This window comes from Geotrypetes seraphini, chromosome 5 (assembly GCF_902459505.1).
Source record: "Geotrypetes seraphini chromosome 5, aGeoSer1.1, whole genome shotgun sequence".
Taxonomy (NCBI): domain Eukaryota; kingdom Metazoa; phylum Chordata; class Amphibia; order Gymnophiona; family Dermophiidae; genus Geotrypetes; species Geotrypetes seraphini.
This window is the reverse complement of record NC_047088.1, coordinates 25,324,932-25,344,158: the sequence shown is the minus strand read 5'-3', so window position 1 is coordinate 25,344,158 and position 19,227 is coordinate 25,324,932. Positions and strand designations below refer to the sequence as shown.

General features: G+C 47.1%; 1 protein-coding gene across 1 annotated transcript in view; it reads left to right on the top strand.

Moving 5' to 3' along the window:
* Window positions 1-19,227, top strand: part of STAG2 (stromal antigen 2) — a 613,131-nt gene that overhangs the window by 411,623 nt on the left and 182,281 nt on the right. The window contains 1 exon segment of the mRNA XM_033944545.1: window positions 2,822-2,914. Within this exon segment, the coding sequence (XP_033800436.1) occupies window positions 2,822-2,914 (93 nt within the window).

Here is a 19,227-nt window from a genome sequence, read left to right as displayed (position 1 = left end):
AATAATAATAATACTTTTATTCTTATATACCGCCAAAGCCATGATAGTTTGAGGCGGTTTACAACAAGATGTGCTGGACAATCAGCGAAGGGGTTACAATAAAGAGTTATCGAATATAAGCCACGATGTTTTGAGGCAGTTTATAACGAAAGGTGCAGGACAAACAGCGAAGTGGTCACAACAAAGTAATCGAATACAAGCTTACAGAGTGGAAGAAGTGGAAAATTATAAGATTCTTAGGTTACAAATCGATTAAACAAATTCGTTTTTACAGATTTTCTAAAATTGAAGTAGGATGAGGAATGCTACCCAGCCAATCGTTCCATTTGTCTGCCTGGAAAGGCGAGAGTTCTGTCCAGGAATCTTTTGTAGTGGCAGGCCTTAATTGTTGGATAGGTGAACAGATGTATTCTACGTGTGGGCCTAATATAACTATCCAGATTAAATTGAGAAACCAGGTATGTGGGGGCCAGAACAAATATTGATTTATAACAAAGACAGAAAAATTTAAACAGAACTCATTTTTCCAGGAGCAGCCAATGAAGATTTTGGTAATAGGGACTAATGTGTTCCAATTTTTTCAGCCCAAAAATCAGTCGCACTGCCAAATTTTGAATAACTCTTAAGTCTTAGAATGGTTTTTTTTGAAGGAACCCAAGTAGATGATGTTGCAATAATCTAGATCCCAACAAAGCCTTAGTATTGTCTGTACTGGCCTACCTTCAAGAGGGCATGAACAAGGGATTAGCAGCGGCATCCCTTAAGGTGTAGATGGCAGGCATGGCTTGCTTTAGAAGCCGAGAGAAGCGAGTCTCCCTAGCTGCTCACTCAGACATTATTAGATTCTTCAAAGGAGCCCCGAGGCTCAGGTCACTGATCCAAGATCCCTTCCCTTACTGGAACCACCATCATGTTAGAGGGTCTTTGGAGGGCCGCATATATGCTTTTGGAGGAAGCTTCTCTCGTGGATCTTATGATCAAAGCAGTGTCCTGGTTGCAATTACCTCTGCCAGAAGAGTCTCAGAATTGCAGGCTTTATCATGCAGGAAACCATCTCTGATGATAATGGAAATGGTAGTGACCTTGCATACAGTACCTTCCTTATTGCCAAAGGTTGTTTCAGCATTTCACATCAATCAGGAAGTCAGGCTACCAGCTTTTCAACCTACAGGTTCTAAGAAGAAAGATAAGGCTTTAAAGCTGTTGGACATCCACAAAGTTATTTTGCGTTACCTAGAAATGATGAATGAATTTGATCTATTGGACCAACTCTTTGTCCCAGTGAGTCAACCGAGGCAGACCAAGCCTTCAAAGCTACCTTTTCCCACCTTTCTCCTCCACCTATATTGTCTGTAGCAAGCAACCACCAGTGTCGTTGAAAGCACATTTGACCAGAGGAGTAGACTCCTTTTGAGCGAAATTCAGGGTGATAACTTCTGTAAGAGATATGTAGAGCTGAAATATGGTGGTCTCTACACATTTTCACTTAATTCTGTAGGGTCGATGTGACAGTGCAAGAGGATTACGCTTTTGGATCCTCCGTACTGAAAGCAGGCTTATCTCTCCCATCCGGGACTTTGGGGACTGCTTAGATCCATTCCTGATGTTCAGCATACCATTCCTATTACACTGGAAAAAGAGATTAGGTTCTTACCTTGATAATATCTTTTCTAGTTGATAGGACTGGTATGTTTAACCCCCCGCCCAATAATTTCCGATGCTGTTTCTGTCTTATGCTTCATGGTCCTTCATGCCATAGCTAAGATTTCACTGCTAGTCAGACTATGGGTTTGGAATCAGTTTATAAATAGAATTTAAATAGTTAATTGAGCTTTACTAATATTCAAGCTGTTGCTTTTATTGATGTGTTTAACTTTCAGTAGTAATGTTCGTTCATTTATACATTACAGTTTCATTATTGACTGTTATGTTATGTGAGCAGATCAGAAGCTTGGTTTCGGAAAGTTCCCTGTCTTTTACTCTATAGCTCTTGCATGAGTTGGAGCTAACTGAAAGGGGCAACATACTCCTGGGAGAAGGAGGAGGTTTCAAAAGCTGTGATTGACATCTTTCTGCAGTATGCTCTGGAGTTCCTATCTACTAGAAAAGATATTATCAAGGTAGGAACCTAATCTCTTTTTAAATTCTATTGAAAATATCTCAGCAGGAAAATATTAATGAGCTGTCAGATGCTGTTTTATGCAAAAAAAATCACATTGACCCACCACTCAGTTCAAACGCTTAACCACACCTTGTGTTGTGTAGTTAAATCTTTGTGATAGTGTGGATAATGAGAGCCTCTATTTTGTTTAATTTGTGAACCTGGGAATGTATGCCCTTCTACCCTTAACTCACCATCGGTGATGTAGATTACATTACATTATTATTCTGCCTCAACCTTGCAGTTCTGGGCAGATTACAAAAGAGACTACTGGACATTTCCAGGATAATTACAGAGAGAATTCTGGTCATTTCTAGGAGAAGTTACAAGAATAATGGAGCTGTATATTTCAAGAGCTACAAGATGCTGTACAAATAGGAAATAGTGCAGATCCAGTATATATACCGTTAGGGAAGTAGTTGACATGCTTGACATGTTGAAAGGAGATGGGTTGAGGCCCCTGGATGACTTGGTCCTACATTGCCTGTTGGTATGTTTGTGGAGAAAGGAAAGAGGTTGACTTCTTAGTATGTAATCAACATTGTACTGTTCATAGCTTATATTACTATATATCTAATCTGTAAATTCCTTTATCTGTTTCATTTTATTATCACAATATAAGTATGGTTTAAATTGAATTTTTCTTTCTGCGTGCTGCAGGAGGAATTGTTAACGTTAAAGAGACAGATGAGGGTTTTCTGTCAAATCTGTCAGCATTATCTAACCAATGTGAACACGACTGTGAAAGAACAGGTAAACAATCATTCTGAAATGTAGCAGCAATTGTTTGAGTGCAAAAATAGAAATTTGATGGTATAGTTATGTTATCAAACCATATTTGGTAGTGGAACTCTTGGGGGGAAGGGTTGGTGGTAGGGAGGTGTATCAGTCATGGGTCAAAGCCAGTAGGAGGCATTGAAACAGAGCTTGCTTTGGTGTAGGTTGACTGACTTGCAGAACAGAATCTTCTGGCCTATGCTTATATTCTGTTCCCATTCAGCAGTCTAGGCCATGTTGGTTTTAAAATGGGGGGGGGGGTATTTTCTGTATGGGGGGGGTTGTTTTTTTCTTCTTCACACTTTAGGTTAGGGGAGGGGTGAGCATTCTATAAATGGCGCTGAGATTTCATCACTGGAAAAATCGGCTCAAGAGTGCTATTCTATAAATGGTGCGTTGGGTTGATTGCCATTTATATAATAGTGCTTAGCCCATTTCTGTTGCAAAAGTTGGATGCCAGTATTTACACCAGCCGAAACCTTATGTAAATCTGGGCTAAATGCCAGCACCCAACTCATGCATTTATCACAAAAAGGGGGCTGTTCCATAATCCTGCGCACAACTTTTAGGAATGCTCCTGTCCCTCCCCTGGCCTTGTTTCCTTTTAAATTGTTTGTTAGGGGATTTAAGCTTGCAGGGTTATAAAATAAGGTATGGAAAGATGTGCATACAAATTGAAGTTATTGTCAATTCTTGTACAATCCCATTCTATTCCTGAACAAGTGGGAGGTTCATTCCATCTCACAAGATATAAGAACATAAGAATTGCCGCTGCTGAGTCATACCAGCGGTCCATCATACCCAACAGTCCACTCCTGCAGTGGCCCCTAGGTCAAAGACTAGTGCCCTAACTGAATTTAGCCTTACCTGTGTACGTTTAGCTGGAACTTGTCTAACTTTGTCTTGAATTGCTGGAGGGTATTTTCTCCTATAACAGTCTCTGGAAGAGTGTTCCAGTTTTCTACCACTCTCTGGGTGAAGAACTTCCTTATGTTTATACGGAATCTATCCCTTTTAACTTTAAAGAGTGCCCTCTTATTATCCCTATCTTGGAGAGGATGAACAACCTGTCTTTATCTACTAAGTCTATTCCCTTCATTATCTTGAATATTTCAATCATGTCCCCTCTGTCTCCTCTTTTCAAGGGAGAAGAGGCCAAGTTTCCCTAATCTGTCACAATACGGCAACTCCTCCACCCCCTTAACCATTTTGGTCGCTCTTCTCTGGACCCTTTCGAGTAGTACTGTGTCCTTCATGTACGAGACCAGTGCTGGACACAGTATTCCAGTTGGGCGTACCATGGCCCGGTACAGTGGCATGATAACCTTCTCCGATCTGTTCATGATCCCCTTAATCATTCCTAGTATTCTTATCGCTGCCACTACACATTGCACGGACAGCTTCATTGACTTGTCGACCAGTACTCTCAAGTCTCTTTCCTGCGGGGTCTCTCCGAGTACTGCACCGGACATCCTGTATTCACGTATGAGATTTTTGTTACTGACATGCATCACCTTACACTTATCCACGTTAAACCTCATTTGCCATGTCGCAGCCCATTTCTCGAGCGTGTTTATGTCACGTTGTAGGTCTTCGCAATCCTTCGGTGTCTTCACTATTCTGAATAACTTCGTATCGTCTGCAAATTTTATCACATCGCTCGTTGTACCAATTTCTAGACCGTTTATAAATATGTTGAAGAGCACGGTTCTAAGCACCGAAACCTGTGGCACTCCACTGGTGACGTTTTTCCATTCTGAGTATTGTCCATTTACCCCCACTCTCTTTCCTATCCGCCAGCCAGTTTTTAATCAACATGAGTATTTCACCCTCAACTCCATGGCTCTCAATTTTTCAAAGTAGTCGTTCATGTGGGACCTTGTTGAACGCCTTCTGAAAATCCAGATATACAATGTCGACCTGGTCACCCAGGTCTTTCTGCCTGTTAACTCCCTCGAATAAGTGCAGCAAGTTCATTAAGCAAGATCTTCCTTTTCTAAAGCCGTGCTGGCTGGTCCTCATCAGATTGTGTCCGTCAAGGTGGTCAACGATGCGGTCCTTTATCAGCGCCTCTACCATTTTTCCCGGTACCGAGGTCAGACTCACCGGTCTGTAGTTTCCCAGATCTCCCTTCAAACTTTTCTTGAAGATGGGCGTAACATTCGCCACTTTCCAGTCTTCTGGAATCCTTTCTGATTTGATCAACAGATTGGTTATTAGTTGAAGCAGTTCAGCAATAACCCCTTTCAGTTCCTTGATTACCCTCAGATGGATGCCATCCGGTCCAGGGGATTTATAATTTTTAAGCCTATCAATCTGCCTGCATACCTCTTCTAGACTGACCATCAACCCACTCAGTTTCCCATCTTCATTTCCTGCATATAGCCTGTTGGCTTCCTGTTGGCTTCCAGTATGTTGTGTATATCCTCTTCAGTAAATACAGACGCAAAGAATGTGTTCAGTTTGTTGGCAATGGCTTTGTCCTCCTTTAGCATTCCCTTTATTCCATGGTCATCCAACGGCCCTTAATATATTGAAAAGAACGGCTTGAAGTTTTTTGCCTCCTTGGCTATTTTTTTCCTCATAGTCTCTTTTGGCCCCTCTTACCGCCTTATGGCACCTTCTTTGATGATGTTTGTTTCTTTTCCAGTTTTCCTCCGTTTTTGACCTTTTCCATTCCTTAAACGAAGTCTTCTTGTCTCTGATCGCTTCTTTCACCGCTACAGTGAGCCACGCCGGTTCCTTGTTCTTTTTCCTCTTGGATCCCTTGTTAATTCGCAGTACATATAGATTTTGCGCCTCATGGTGGGGAAGTAGGTTAAGAAGAGGATAAGCACTGTAAAAACGATAAGAGGCAGCATGGTACCTTTTTAAAAAGGTACCATGTTTGCTCTATCGTTTTTACAGTGCTTATCCTCTTCTTCACGAGCGGAGTTCCACAGGGGTCGGTGCTGGGACCGCTCCTATTCAATATATTCATAAACGACCTGGAGGCAGGAACAAAATGTGAGGTTATTAAATTTGCGGATGACACCAAACTATATTGCAAGGTCAATAACATGGAGGACTGCGAAGATCTCCAAAAAGATCTGACAACACTGGAAAAATGGGCCAAAAAGTGGCAAATGAGTTTCAACATAGGGAAATGCAAGGTCATGCATATAGGGAAAAAAAACCCGATGTTCACTTACAAAATGGGGGGATCAGCGCTAGGGGTGAGCGACCTTGAAAGAGACCTGGGAGTGATGGTAGACACAACATTGAAGGCGTCGGCGCAGTGTGCCACGGCCTCAAGGAAAGCAAACAGAATGTTGGGTATCATTAAGAAGGGTATCACGACCAGGACAAAGGAAGTCATCCTGCCACTGTATCGTGCTATGGTGCGCCCGCACCTGGAGTACTGTGTTCAGTTCTGGTCGCCGTACCTCAAGAAGGACATGGAGGTACTTGAGAGGGTCCAGAGTAGAGCAACTGAGCAACTAAGTTAATAAAGGGCATGGAGGACTTCTCATATACTGACAGACTGAAAAAGCTAGGGCTTTTCTCCCTGGAAAAGCGGAGACTTAGAGGAGACATGATAGAAACCTTCAAGATCATGAAGGGCATAGAAAAAATAGACAGGGACAGATTTTTCAAATTAAGGGATCAATAAGTACAAGGGGGCACTCAGAGTAATTGAAAAGGGAGAGGTTTAGAACAAACGCCAGGAAGTTCTTTTTCACACAGAGGGTGGTGGATACATGGAACGCGCTACCAGAGGATGTGATAAAACAGGAGCACGCTACAGGGGTTCAAAGAAGCCTTGGATAGGTACTTGGAAGACAAAGGGATTGAGGGGTACAGATAAGAGTAGAGGTAGATTATAGGGATGGGATTAGAGGTAAGTTACAAAATTAATCAGGGACCACTGTTCAGGCACTAGGCCTGATGGGCCGCCGCGGGAGCGGACCACTGAGCAAGATGGACCTCTGGTCTGACTCAGCGGGGGCAACTTCTTATGTTCTTAACCTTCTTCCCCACCATGAGTCTCATCCCTTCCTAATTCCCTTTTCGGAAGTTCAGTGCTGTGGCCGTCGTTCTGGATCAATGTTTTGCCCGTGTCCAGGTTGAAGTGTATCATATTGTGTTCACTGCTTCCCAGCGTCCCTTCTACTTCTACACCTTGTGCCGGTCCTTGTAGTCCATTAAGAATTAAGTCCAGAATTGCATTTCCTCTCATATTTTCCTTGACAAGTTGTTCCAGGAAGCAATTGCCTATAGAATCCAGGAACTTGGTCTCCCTACCGCAGCCGGAGGTGCCTAGGTTCCAGTCTATCCCCGGATAATTGAAGTCGCCCATGATAATTGTTGCCTCCCTTGCAGTTGCGTTTAATCTTATTCTTCATTTCTCCATCTGTTTCTTTGGACTGCCCTGGAGGTCGGTAGTAGATGCCGATCTTTGTTTCTGTTCTATATGGTCCCAGAATTTTGGCCCAAAGAGACTCTACCTTATTTTTTGTTTCCGGCGTGTTCTCTCCAGTAGACTCAATTCCCTCTTTGATGTATAGGGCAATGCCCCCACCTTTTTGACCCACTCATAGAAACATAGAATATGACGGCAGAAAAGGGCTATAGCCCATCAAGTCTGCCCACTCTAATGACCCACCCCCTGACTTTACTCCCTTAAAGATCCCACATGAATGTCCCATTTTCTCTTAAAATCTGACACGCTGCTGGCCTCAATCACCTGCAGAGGTAGACTGTTCCAGTGTGATCGACCACCCTTTCTGTGAAGAAGTATTTCCTGGAATCACCACGAAATTTCCCTCCCCTGATTTTTAGCGGATGCCCTCTGGTGGTCGAAGGACCTATAGGACAGAAGATATCATCTTCCACCTCGATACGGCCCGTAACATATTTGAACGTCTCAATCATGTCCCCCCTCTCTCTTCGTTCCTCTAGTGAGTACAGCTGCAATTTATTTAGCCTTTCTTCATACGTGAGATCCCTGAGCCCCGAGACCATTCTGGTGGCCATTCGCTGAACCGACTCAATTTGCCGCACATCTTTCCGGTAGTGTGGTCTCCAGAATTGAACACAATACTCCAAATAGGTCTCACCATGGATCTGTACAGTGGCATTATCACTTTAGGTCTCCTGCTGACAAAACCCCTACGGATACAACCCATCATTTGCCTTGCCTTGGAGGAAGCCTTCTCCACTTGATTGGCAGCCTTCATGTCATCACTAATGATTACCCCTAAATCACGTTCCGCCGTGGTCCTAGCCAAGGTCTCACCATTTAGTGTGTAAGTTCTGCATGGATTTCTCTTACCATGTGCATTACTTTACACTTTTTACCATTAAAGCATAGCTGCCAAGTCGATGACCACTGTTCCAGTAGTAGTAGGTCCTGCGTCATACTGTCAGGCAAAATGCTTTTGCCTACTATGTTGCATAGTTTGGTGTCGTCGGCAAACAAAGATATTTTTCCTCTAAGCCCTTGGGTCATATCGCCTATGAATAAGTTGAATAGAATCGGGACCAAGACCGAGCCCTGTGGTACTCCACTGGTCACGTCTGACGTTTTAGAGGGGGTACCGTTAACCACTACCTTTTGAAGTCTATCGTGTAGCCAGTCCCTAACCCATGCAGTTAGTGTGTCCCCTAATCCCAGCGATTTCAGCTTGTTCAATAACCTGCGGTGTGGGACGCTATCAAAAGCTTTGCTGAAGTCCAAATATATCACGTCCAGAGACTCCCCGGCATCCAGTTGTCTAGTTACCCAGTCAAAGAAGCCAATCAGATTAGATTGGCAGGACCTGCCCTTGGTAAATCCGTGTTGGTGGGGATCACGTAGGTTTTCTTCATCCAGGATTGTGTCAAGTTTCTGCTTGATCAGTGTTTCCATAAGCTTGCTCACTATGGATGTGAGACTCACTGGTCTGTAATTTGCCGTCTCTGTCCTGCAGCCTTTTTTGTGAAGTGGAATAACGTTGGCTGTTTTCCAGTCCAAGGGAACTCTTCCGGTACGTAGGGAAAGATTGAAGAGTACGGCTAATGGTTCTGCCAGGACTTGGCTCAACTCTCTGAGTACCCTGGGGTGTATGTTGTCTGGTCCCATGGCTTTGTTTACTTGGAGTCTTGAAAGTTCGTAGTAGACGCTGCTGGGCATAAACTCGAAATCTTGAAACGGGTCTTTCTGGTTGTCTCTTGTCCGTAACTGTGGACTGGCTCCCGGCGCTTCACAGGTGAAGACTGAGCAGAAGTATTCGTTTAGTAGTTCTGCCTTGGCAGAATCCGATTCAGCATAGTTTCCGTCCGATTTCCTAAGGCGTTCTATCCCATCTTTGTTTCTTTTCCTGTCACTAATATACCTGAAGAAGGATTTATCCCCTTTCTTAATGTTCCATGCTAGATCTTCTTCTGTTCGGAGTTTGGCCTCTCTGACTGCCTTTTTGACTGCTCTAGATCTGACCAGATAGTCTTCTTTTGTCCGCTTTCCGAAATGTTTGTAGGCAATAAATGCTTCTTTTTTCTCTTTAATGAGGTTTGAAATTTCGGAGCTGAACCACTGGGGTCTTTTGTTTCTCCGGCGCTTGCTAACTGTTTTTATGTAGCGGTTTGTAGCTTCGTGTAAGGTGACTTTCAGAGTTGACCACATAGTCTCCACATTGTCAGTTTCTGCTTGGTTATACAGCTCCCGATGGACAAAATCTCCCATGAGGTCGAAGTCTGTGCCTCTAAAGTTGAGGACCCTCATCGCTGTGTTTGATCTAGAGAAGCCTTTCTTGAGGTTGAGCCATACCATGTTATGGTCGCTGGAGGCCAGCTTATCTCCTACTGAAACCTCCGAAACGCTGTCTCCGTTGGTGAGTACCAGGTCCAGTATTGCGTGGTCCCTGGTGGGCTCCAATACCACTCTGTCTCTGCGGTATAGCTTGTATCCTGGTAGCACAGTCTTCCAGACGTTTTCCTCGTTCCACCATGTTTTTGTGATGCCGATGATGTCAAGGTTATCTTTTTGTGCCATAGCTTCCAATTCCCCCATCTTATTTTTTAGGCTCCTTGCATTCGTGTACATACACTTGAATTTGTGGCCTGTTACTTTCTTGCATTTCCTTCCCTCTTGTGTCCCTTTTGAAGAAAGCAAAGGAAAAGAGGTAGTAGGGAAAAGGTTCCATACAAACTTAAGGAAATTCTTCTTCACCCAGAGAGTGGTAGAAATCTGAAACACTCTTCCAGAGGCTGTTATAGGGGAAAGCACCCTTTAAGGGGTTCAAGACAAGGTTGGATAAATTCCTACCAGAACAGAACATACGCAAGTAAGGCTAGACTCAATTAGGGTGCTGGTCTTTGACCTAAGGGCCACCGCGTGAGCGGACTGCTGGACACAATGGACCGCTGGTCTGACCCAGCAGCGGCAAATCTTATGTTTTGATCCGTCTGGATTTCTGCCTTACATATGATCTGGTGAGTCTTCCCTGCAATCTTCCTGCGCGGTATCCTCTGGGTAAACCGTTTCCCGAATCATCAACTCTTAGTCGACTGTCGGCTTTCCCCTCTTCCTAGTTTAAAAACTTCTCAATTTCTCGCTTGATGTTGCTTGCAAGTAGCCTCATTCCATCTCTGCTGAGGGGTGGAGTCCATCCTTCCTGTATAGCTTGCTCTTCCCCCCAGAACATCGCCTCTTGTAGGAAGTCTCACTAGCATAGCTTTTTGCTCCTCCTCTCTTACCTCTAGGCTGTCTTCCAGTTGTCTTCCTATTAGGAGCTAGACTTTTTTGCTCATATTTATTTTTCTTTAACATCAGCATTTTTCCGCTGCTTCGTGTTCTTCATGCTGCAGAGGATACCTGTGGGGACAGCTCTGGCTGAGGGAGATTACAGACTTTAAGGGCAAAGTCTGTTCTAGGGGTTTGGCTGCTTTACAGTGCACCTACCTGGACAGCCTACAATCTTAGTTCGGAACTCAGGGACCATTCCCTTGGGAGCATTGCTCAACCCAGGTTTATCTGCTAGTGCACTGTTCTTCAACCGCTGGTCCATGGACCGGTGTCGGTCCACAGGAAATTTCTGCCGGTTCGCGCAGGGATGGCAAGATTAAAGTGACCATAGGTCCGTTTTCAGATCTCCTGTCCCATTGTCCCCACACACAGCTTCGGGCTGGCCCAGAACATCCTCTCTGACGTCGGAATTGACGTCGGTAAGAAGACTTCCTGTCGGCTTTAGCAGCAGCGGCAGGGCGGTAAGAGCAGGGGAAAGGAAGGAGGGAGGCACTTTTTTTTTTTTTTTGCGGGGCAGGGAGGGAAGGAGGTAGACAGGAAAGCAGGCTAGCTTTGGCCAGGGAGGGAGGGAGAGAGGTAGACAGGCAGGCAGGCTGGCGGTGGTGGGACAAAGTGTGGAAGGCAGTGAGAGGGACATAGGAAGGAGGCACTGGGGGCACTAAAGACATGGGAAGGAGGCACTGGGGACACTAAAGACAGGAAGGGGCACTAAGGACATGGGAAGGAGGCACTGGGGGCACTAAAGACAGGAAGGGGCACTAAGGACATGGGAAGGAGGCACTGGGGACACTAAAGACAGGAAGGGGGCACTAAGGACATGGGAAGGAGGCACTGGGGGCACTAAAGACATGGGAAGGAGGCACTGGGGGCACTAAGGAAATGGGAAGGAGGCACTGGGGGCACTAAGGACATAGGAAGGAAAGAGGGAGGAAATAGAAAGGGACAATTCTTGGGCCTGAGTGCAGAAAGAAAGAAATGAAAGAATGGATACACAGACAGAAGTAAACGCAACCAGAGACTCATGAAATCACCAGACAGCAAAGGTAGGAAAAATGATTTTATTTTCAATTTAGTGATCAAAACGTGTCAGTTTTGAGAATTTATATCTGCTGTCTATTTTTTGCACTATATTTGTCTATTTTTCTATAGTTACTGAGGTGACGGAGCTCGCGGAGATGGGGCGGAAACGGGGTTTTTAAATTTTAGTCTAGTAGTTTGCCAGTCCACAAAATAATTCTTTTATTTCTGCTGGTCCACGGGTGTAAAAAGGTTGAAAAACACTGTGCTAGTGGATTTGAGTGCAGGCTGTATGGCTCCATGGCGGTGTATCCAGGATCAGCGCCGACTGCATTCCTCCACTCATGATCATGCACGGATTTTGGGAGGGGTGGATGTCTCTGACCATTGTGTTGGGTCCAAGAGTCAGTCAGAAGACACAGGCAGTCCAACTTTCCAACTTTTTGAGGCAGAGGATCTCCTTGTATGCTGTCATAGCTTCCATCTTGCAGCTCCCAACATGCAGCGTGACACAGTGAGTAACAGACTGACAGCTTATGAGATTGTTTTGGGTGTTTTTAAAGTTAGTACTTGATCCCTCACCCCAAAAATCCTAAAATTGCTGTTTTTAAATTCCTGGGCTATTTTAATGCAAAAATCACTCCTGCAGCAGCCATCTTGGGTTTTTCAATTTGAATTTTAAGCTTTTTATCTGCCTCAAAACATCTCATTTTAGCAAGATAACAGATGGAATGAACTCCTCAGGGCAGGATACTTTGGATTCATGTGTTGTTTACGGCAGATGACTGTGATTTGTCCAGAGGGGTAGATATCCATGTTTCACATACCACATCTGCTTTAATCCCCTGCTCCTTCAGGGGGTTCTAGTGCTCTGGCTATCCGTGGGCCGGCCAAAAAGTTCAAAATAGGGACGGGGCAGCACAAGTGCTTCCCCCATAAAATGCAGCCATGATATGGTGCCAAAATCCCATAAAAGTTCCAAAGACTTAAAAAAGGGAACAGAGGGGACCCCTGCGCCTCAGGGGCAAGAATTTCCCCCAGAGTTTAACACCATGCTGTTTAGGCATATCTGGCTAACAAGAGTTTGACAAATCTGCCTACTATGGTATCCCTGTTAGCTAAGCACCGGAGGTCCCTTCCCTTAAGAGTGCAGGCACCCAGCAACAGAGCCATGCACAGTTGAGGGACAGTCTGCGTGAAGCTGACTCGGATGATCTCATGCCTTTACTTTCTCTGACAGGCACTTCCATAATGGGCGATGTGGCTGCAGTCAGATCTGCAGGACCTGGATCTCGGGGATACTCCAAATTATGGGGAGGACCCCACAGTGCGGCAACTTTTTAAAACTTAGGCGCTGATAGAGAACATTTTGGAATCCCTTCATGAGTCGAAGTTAGAGACTCCTCAGTCCTCAACAGCACTGATCTCTTATGTGTAGCATGAAGCCGCAGTTTTCTTGTTTTCCTGACCATTCAGATGTCACAAAGATGCTCACAGATCACTGGGAAGTGCTAGAAGGTCCTCTGTGAGTGGCCAAGGCTATGACTTATCTCTATCTGATGGCCTTTGGATCTTCAGTTCTAGCAGCAGGCTCATTAGTCCCACCCTGAATTTGAGGGACTGCTCTGCTTCATCCCACTTGTTCAGGAATAGAGTGAGATTGTACAAGAAGGAAAGATTAGGTTCTTACCTTGGTAATCTTCTTTCTTGTATCAAACATAATGTAACAAAATTTCATATATATCACAGCTACCTTGCGGTTCTGTGCGGTTAACAAAAATCAAAATAAAGTATACACGGTATAAACACAGTTAATTAATTAAAATATTTACGAATCCACACTATTCCTTTTTTATTTTTCAAATTCTTTATTCATTTTTCCATCTTACATCAAGAACACAATATTACATCATTTAAAACTTATAAACATCTCTTGTATTTCTTTTAACATCATCTTAAAAACATACATTTATCCCAGGACAAGCAGGCAGGTATTCTCACTAGTGGGTGATGTCATCAGACAGAGCCCGATACGGACGTCTCACAAGCACGTGTTGCTTGTAGAAACTTAGAAGTTTCGAGATGCCCGCACCGCGCATGCGCCGGTGCCTTCCCGCCCGGAGAGCCGGGCGTGTCTCCTCAGTTCTTTTCTTTCCGCGGAGCTGAGAAGTTCAACTTCATCATGCGCTAGCTGAATTCAGTTAAATTTGCCTTCCTTGTCCGCGTTTTTCGCTTTCTTTTAATTTCAATTGTAGTACATTTCTTTTTCAGTAAAAAAAAAAAAAAAAAAGATTATTTCCTCCCGCGGGTCGAACGGGCCGGCCACGTGGCTCAGGCCTACTGGCTTCGACCTCGCGGCGGAGATTTTCCGGCCTATGTCCCGGCCAATCACCGGGTTTAAAAAGTGCAGCAAGTGCCAACGCGCGATTTCTCTCACGGACCCGCACCGACGCTGTTTGCAGTGTCTTGGTCCTGACCACATTCCGAAATCGTGCAGGCCTTGCTCTACCCTTACGGCACGCTCATTCAAACGGCGTTGCCTACTGTGGGAGTCGATGTTCAAGATGGACGCAGCTAAGGATCCTTCAGCTTCCACTTCATCCGATACCTCCCCGGTTCGTGCGAAACCGGTATCGACCCCTCCTGCATCGAGTGTGGTGAAACCGGCATCGTTCATCCCGACACCATCCACGAGCTCGACGTCGGTGCCTGCCCCGGTCTCCTCGGTTCAGGTACCTCTTCCTTCCACAGTACCACCAGTGGTCATCTAAGTGCCGAAAGCTACCAAGCAGAAGCACTCGACCTCGAAGGAACGCGATGTCCGTGCAGGAGGACCCCCTTTCGGTGCGGATCCCTCCTTATCGGCTTCGCTACGGTCCATGCTGGAAGCTCAATTCGTTGAGCTCATGCAGACCATCGGACCCGGGCTCATCGCTGCCATACAGGGTGACCTCCCGGTACCGGTCCAAAGGGGCGGTCCGCCCCTCCCCCTCCCCCACACCGTTCGACCTCGACAACCGACGAGGACGAACGGGTGAGGGCGGCGATGCCCACGCGGCAAGCCTCGCTTACTGATATGCCGCCATTAGAGCCCATTACGCCTCCGCGCCAACATGGGACCAGACCTTCGATCGATAATCGAAGCCCTGGGCATAGTCAGGAAGAGTTCTTCCGCACTCCTTACCAGACTTGGGTAGCATCGCAAGAACCTGCATCGCAGCCCCTGCTACGATCCACCGCTTCCAGCCCTATCCATCACTTGGGGGCCTCGGGAGACCATGCGATGCATAGACGATCCCGATCTCCGTCCCGCCACCGAGAGGGACATCGATCCAGACACTCATCCTGGCACTCTTCACGCCATTCGGAGGTGTCACCGCAGAAAAAACTGCAACGTATGGGATACCCCTCATCAGAGGTATCCCCACCGGAGGGACCGGAGTACGAGGAAACACCCGTACCCGACTCTCCTTGCCATTCCCCGATGTCCATGGACCCGGAGGCCTCTTCCTCCTCCAGCCCGTCTCACAAACCGACGCTGGCGGAGCAATTGTCTTTTTCATCATTCCTCCGACAAATGGCGGATGATCTGGATGTGACCCTTGACACGGGCTCCCGATACTCCAAAGAGTATCTGGACACCATGCATTTACCTAACCCTCCAACGGAGTCGCTTCGGCTCCCTCTGCATAAATTGCTGGATCAGACCTTCATGCAGTGTTTCGAAACACCGTACTCCATACCGGCGATTCCCAGCAAACTCGATGCTCGATACCGCATCGTGCACCATAAAGGGTTCGAAGGCCCTCAACTCTCTCACCAATCCCTACTGGTCGAGTCCTCTCTCAAACGCTCTCATCCCTCTCAGGTCTATGCCTCTGTACCGCCGGGCCGAGAGGGGAGAACGATGGACAAATTTGGTAGAAAATTCTACCAAAACTCCATGATGGCGTCACGGGTGCTGAACTACAACTTCTTTTTCTCTTCCTATCTGGAGTTCTTCTTGCCGGTGCTCCGCAAGTTCACTCCTTTCATAGACACCCAAGCTCGATTCGAGTTCGAGGAAGTGGTAGCCTCCCTCTCCCAGTTACGCCTCCAGCTGATGCAATCCTCCTAAGATGCATTCGAACTCTCGGCACGTGCTGCCGCAAGCGCGGTAGCCATGCGCCGCCTGGCATGGCTCAGTACAATCGATATGGATCCCAACCTCCAAGACAGACTCGCCAACGTACCATGTGCGGTAGCTGATCTGTTCGATGAGTCCATCGAAACTGTTACCAAGAAGCTGTCGGATCACGAAAAGTCTTTTCAATCCATCCTACGGCCCAAACCCAAACCTCAACAGTCTCGACCTTCCAGGCCACCCCTGATTTACCAGCGGCGTTACATGCCCCGACAAACGCCTGCTGCGAGACAACCTGCGAAGAGACAACCTCCCCAGAAGTCTCAGCAAAAACCCCAGCCACCGGCTGCACCTAAAGCTACCCAACCCTTTTGACTCCCTTCCCGGGAGCATAACCGACACCGTTCTGCACCCCTCAGCCTCTCCCATAGGGGGCCGCCTCCATCTTTTCTACAATCGATGGGAAGCCATAACCACGGACCTATGGGTCCTTACCATCATAAGAGACGGATACTCTCTTCACTTCCATCGGGTTCCCCCGGACCATCCTCCAAGAGAGTATCCTTCAAGCTCGACACAGACCGCCCTTCTTCTTCAGGAAGTCCAAACCTTACTTCAGCTTCGGGCCGTCGAGCCGGTCCCGTCAGACCAATTGAACCGAGGGTTTTACTCCCGGTACTTCCTCGTCCCGAAGAAAACGGGCGACCTGCGACCCATTCTGGACCTTCGGGCCCTCAACAAGTTTCTGGTCAAAGAGAAGTTTCGTATGCTGACTCTGGCTTCTCTATACCCCCTCCTCGAGCAGAACGACTGGTTATGCTCCCTGGATCTCAAGGAGGCCTACACTCACATCCCCATTCACCCGGCCTCCCGAAAGTTCCTCAGATTTCGGGTGGGAAATCTGCATCTACAGTATCGAGTGCTACCATTCGGCCTCTCTTCGTCCCCCAGAGTCTTCACAAAGTGCCTGGTGGTAGTGGCCGCGGCACTCCGGGACAGGGGACTACAGGTGTTCCCATACCTCGACGACTGGCTCATCAAGGCCCCGTCAGCCCCAGAGGTCACTTCGGCGGTCTCGGCTACAACCAACCTCCTCCAGAACTTGGGCTTCGAGATCAACTTTTCCAAGTCTCACCTACAACCCACTCAGTCCCTCCCCTTCATCGGGGCAGTCCTGGACACCAGTCGACTCCGAGCATTCCTGCCTCTTCAACGCATGGAGGCTCTTCTTCATCTCTGCCAGTCGGTGTCTACTCGCCAAACTCTACCGGCAAGACAGCTGATGGTGCTCCTGGGCCACATGGCCTCCACAGTACATGTGACACCCTTTGCCAGACTCCATCTCAGAATCCCCCAGTGGACCCTGGCATCACAGTGGAATCAGACGTCCGATCCACTAACCAAACGCATCGTAGTCACACCTGCTCTTCGGCAGTCTCTACTTTGGTGGATGACCTCTTCGAATCTATCCAGAGGTTTGCAGTTGCACTCTCCCCCCCATCAGAAAGTTCTCACAACCGATTCGTCGAACTATGCATGGGGGGCCCACCTGGATGGTCACCGCACCCAAGGATTCTGGACCAGTGCGGACAGACTACATCAAATCAATCTACTGGAGCTCAGAGCCATCTTCAATGCTCTCCAAGCTTTCCAACACCTACTTCACAACATGGTGATCCTCATTCGCACAGACAATCAGGCCGCCATGTATTATATCAACAAGCAAGGAGGCACGGGCTCGGCCCTCCTTTGCCAGGAAGCTCTACGAATCTGGGACTGGGCGGTTCGCCACAACGCCTTCCTCAGAACTGTCTACATTCAGGGGAAGAACAACGTCTTAGCAGACAACCTAAGTCGTCTCCTACAACCTCACGAATGGACTCTCCATTCCAGCCCCCTTCACCAAATCTTCACACAGTGGGGGACGCCTCAGATAGACCTCTTTGCGGCTCCCCACAACTCCAAACTGCCTCAGTTTTGCTCCAGGATCTACACTCCTCATCGCCTCGAGGCAGATGCTTTTCTACTGGACTGGGGGAAACGATTTCTATATGCGTTCCCACCATTCCCGCTGATCCAGAAGACTCTGGTCAAGCTGAAACTCGAACAGGCCACCATGATTCTAATAGCTCCTCGGTGGCCCAGACAACCTTGGTTCTCCCTTCTACTTCAACTCAGCAGCAGGGAACCTGTACCACTTCCAGTGTTTCCTTCACTACTTACTCAACATCAAGGATCACTGCTTCATCCCAACCTGCAGTCTCTCCACCTGACAGCTTGGTTCCTCTCAACGTAACCCCTCACCAATTCTCACAAGAAGTGAGGGAGATCTTGGAGGCTTCCAGGAAGCCCGCCACTCGACAATACTACTCCCAGAAATGGACTAGATTCTCCTCATGGTGTGTTTCTAAATCAAAGGAACCTCAGCGAGCTTCCTTATCCTCCGTGCTGGACTATCTCCTACACCTATCTCAATCTGGGCTCAAGTCTACATCCATACGAGTCCACCTGAGCGCTATTGCAGCTTTCCACCAGCCTCTACAAGGGAAACCCCTCTCGGCCCATCCGGTGGTCGCCAGATTTATGAAAGGGCTCTTTCATGTTAACCCCCCTCTCAAACCACCCCCAGTAGTTTGGGATCTCAATGTAGTCCTTTCCCATCTCATGAAGCCCCCGTTTGAACCACTCAACAGGGCTCCTCTTAAGTATCTCACCTGGAAAGTGCTTTTTCTTGTAGCCCTTACGTCTGCTCGCAGAGTCAGCGAACTCCAGGCATTGATGGCGGACCCACCATTCACAGTATTTCATCACGACAAGGTGGTCCTCCGCACTCACCCGAAATTCCTGCCTAAAGTGGTCTCCGAATTTCACCTCAACCAATCCATCGTACTTCCAGTATTCTTTCCTAAGCCCCATTCTCACCACGGAGAATCGGCCCTTCACACTCTAGACTGTAAACGTGCTTTGGCTTTCTACCTGGATCGTACCAAGCCACACAGAACCACCCCCCAACTTTTTGTCTCCTTCGATCCTAATAAGTTGGGGAGACCCGTATCAAAGCGCACCATCTCTAATTGGATGGCGGCTTGTATCTCTTTCTGCTATGCCCAGGCTGGATTATCACTCCCTTGTAAGGTCACAGCCCACAAGGTCAGAGCAATGGCAGCCTCAGTAGCATTCCTCAGATCAACACCAATTGAGGAGATCTGTAAGGCTGCCACTTGGTCCTCGGTTCACACCTTCACCTCACATTATTGTCTGGATACTTTCTCCAGACGGGATGGACAGTTTGGCCAAACAGTGTTGAAAAATTTATTCTCTTAAGTCGCCAACTCCCCCTCCATCCCACTGAGGTTAGCTTGGAGGTCACCCACTAGTGAGAAT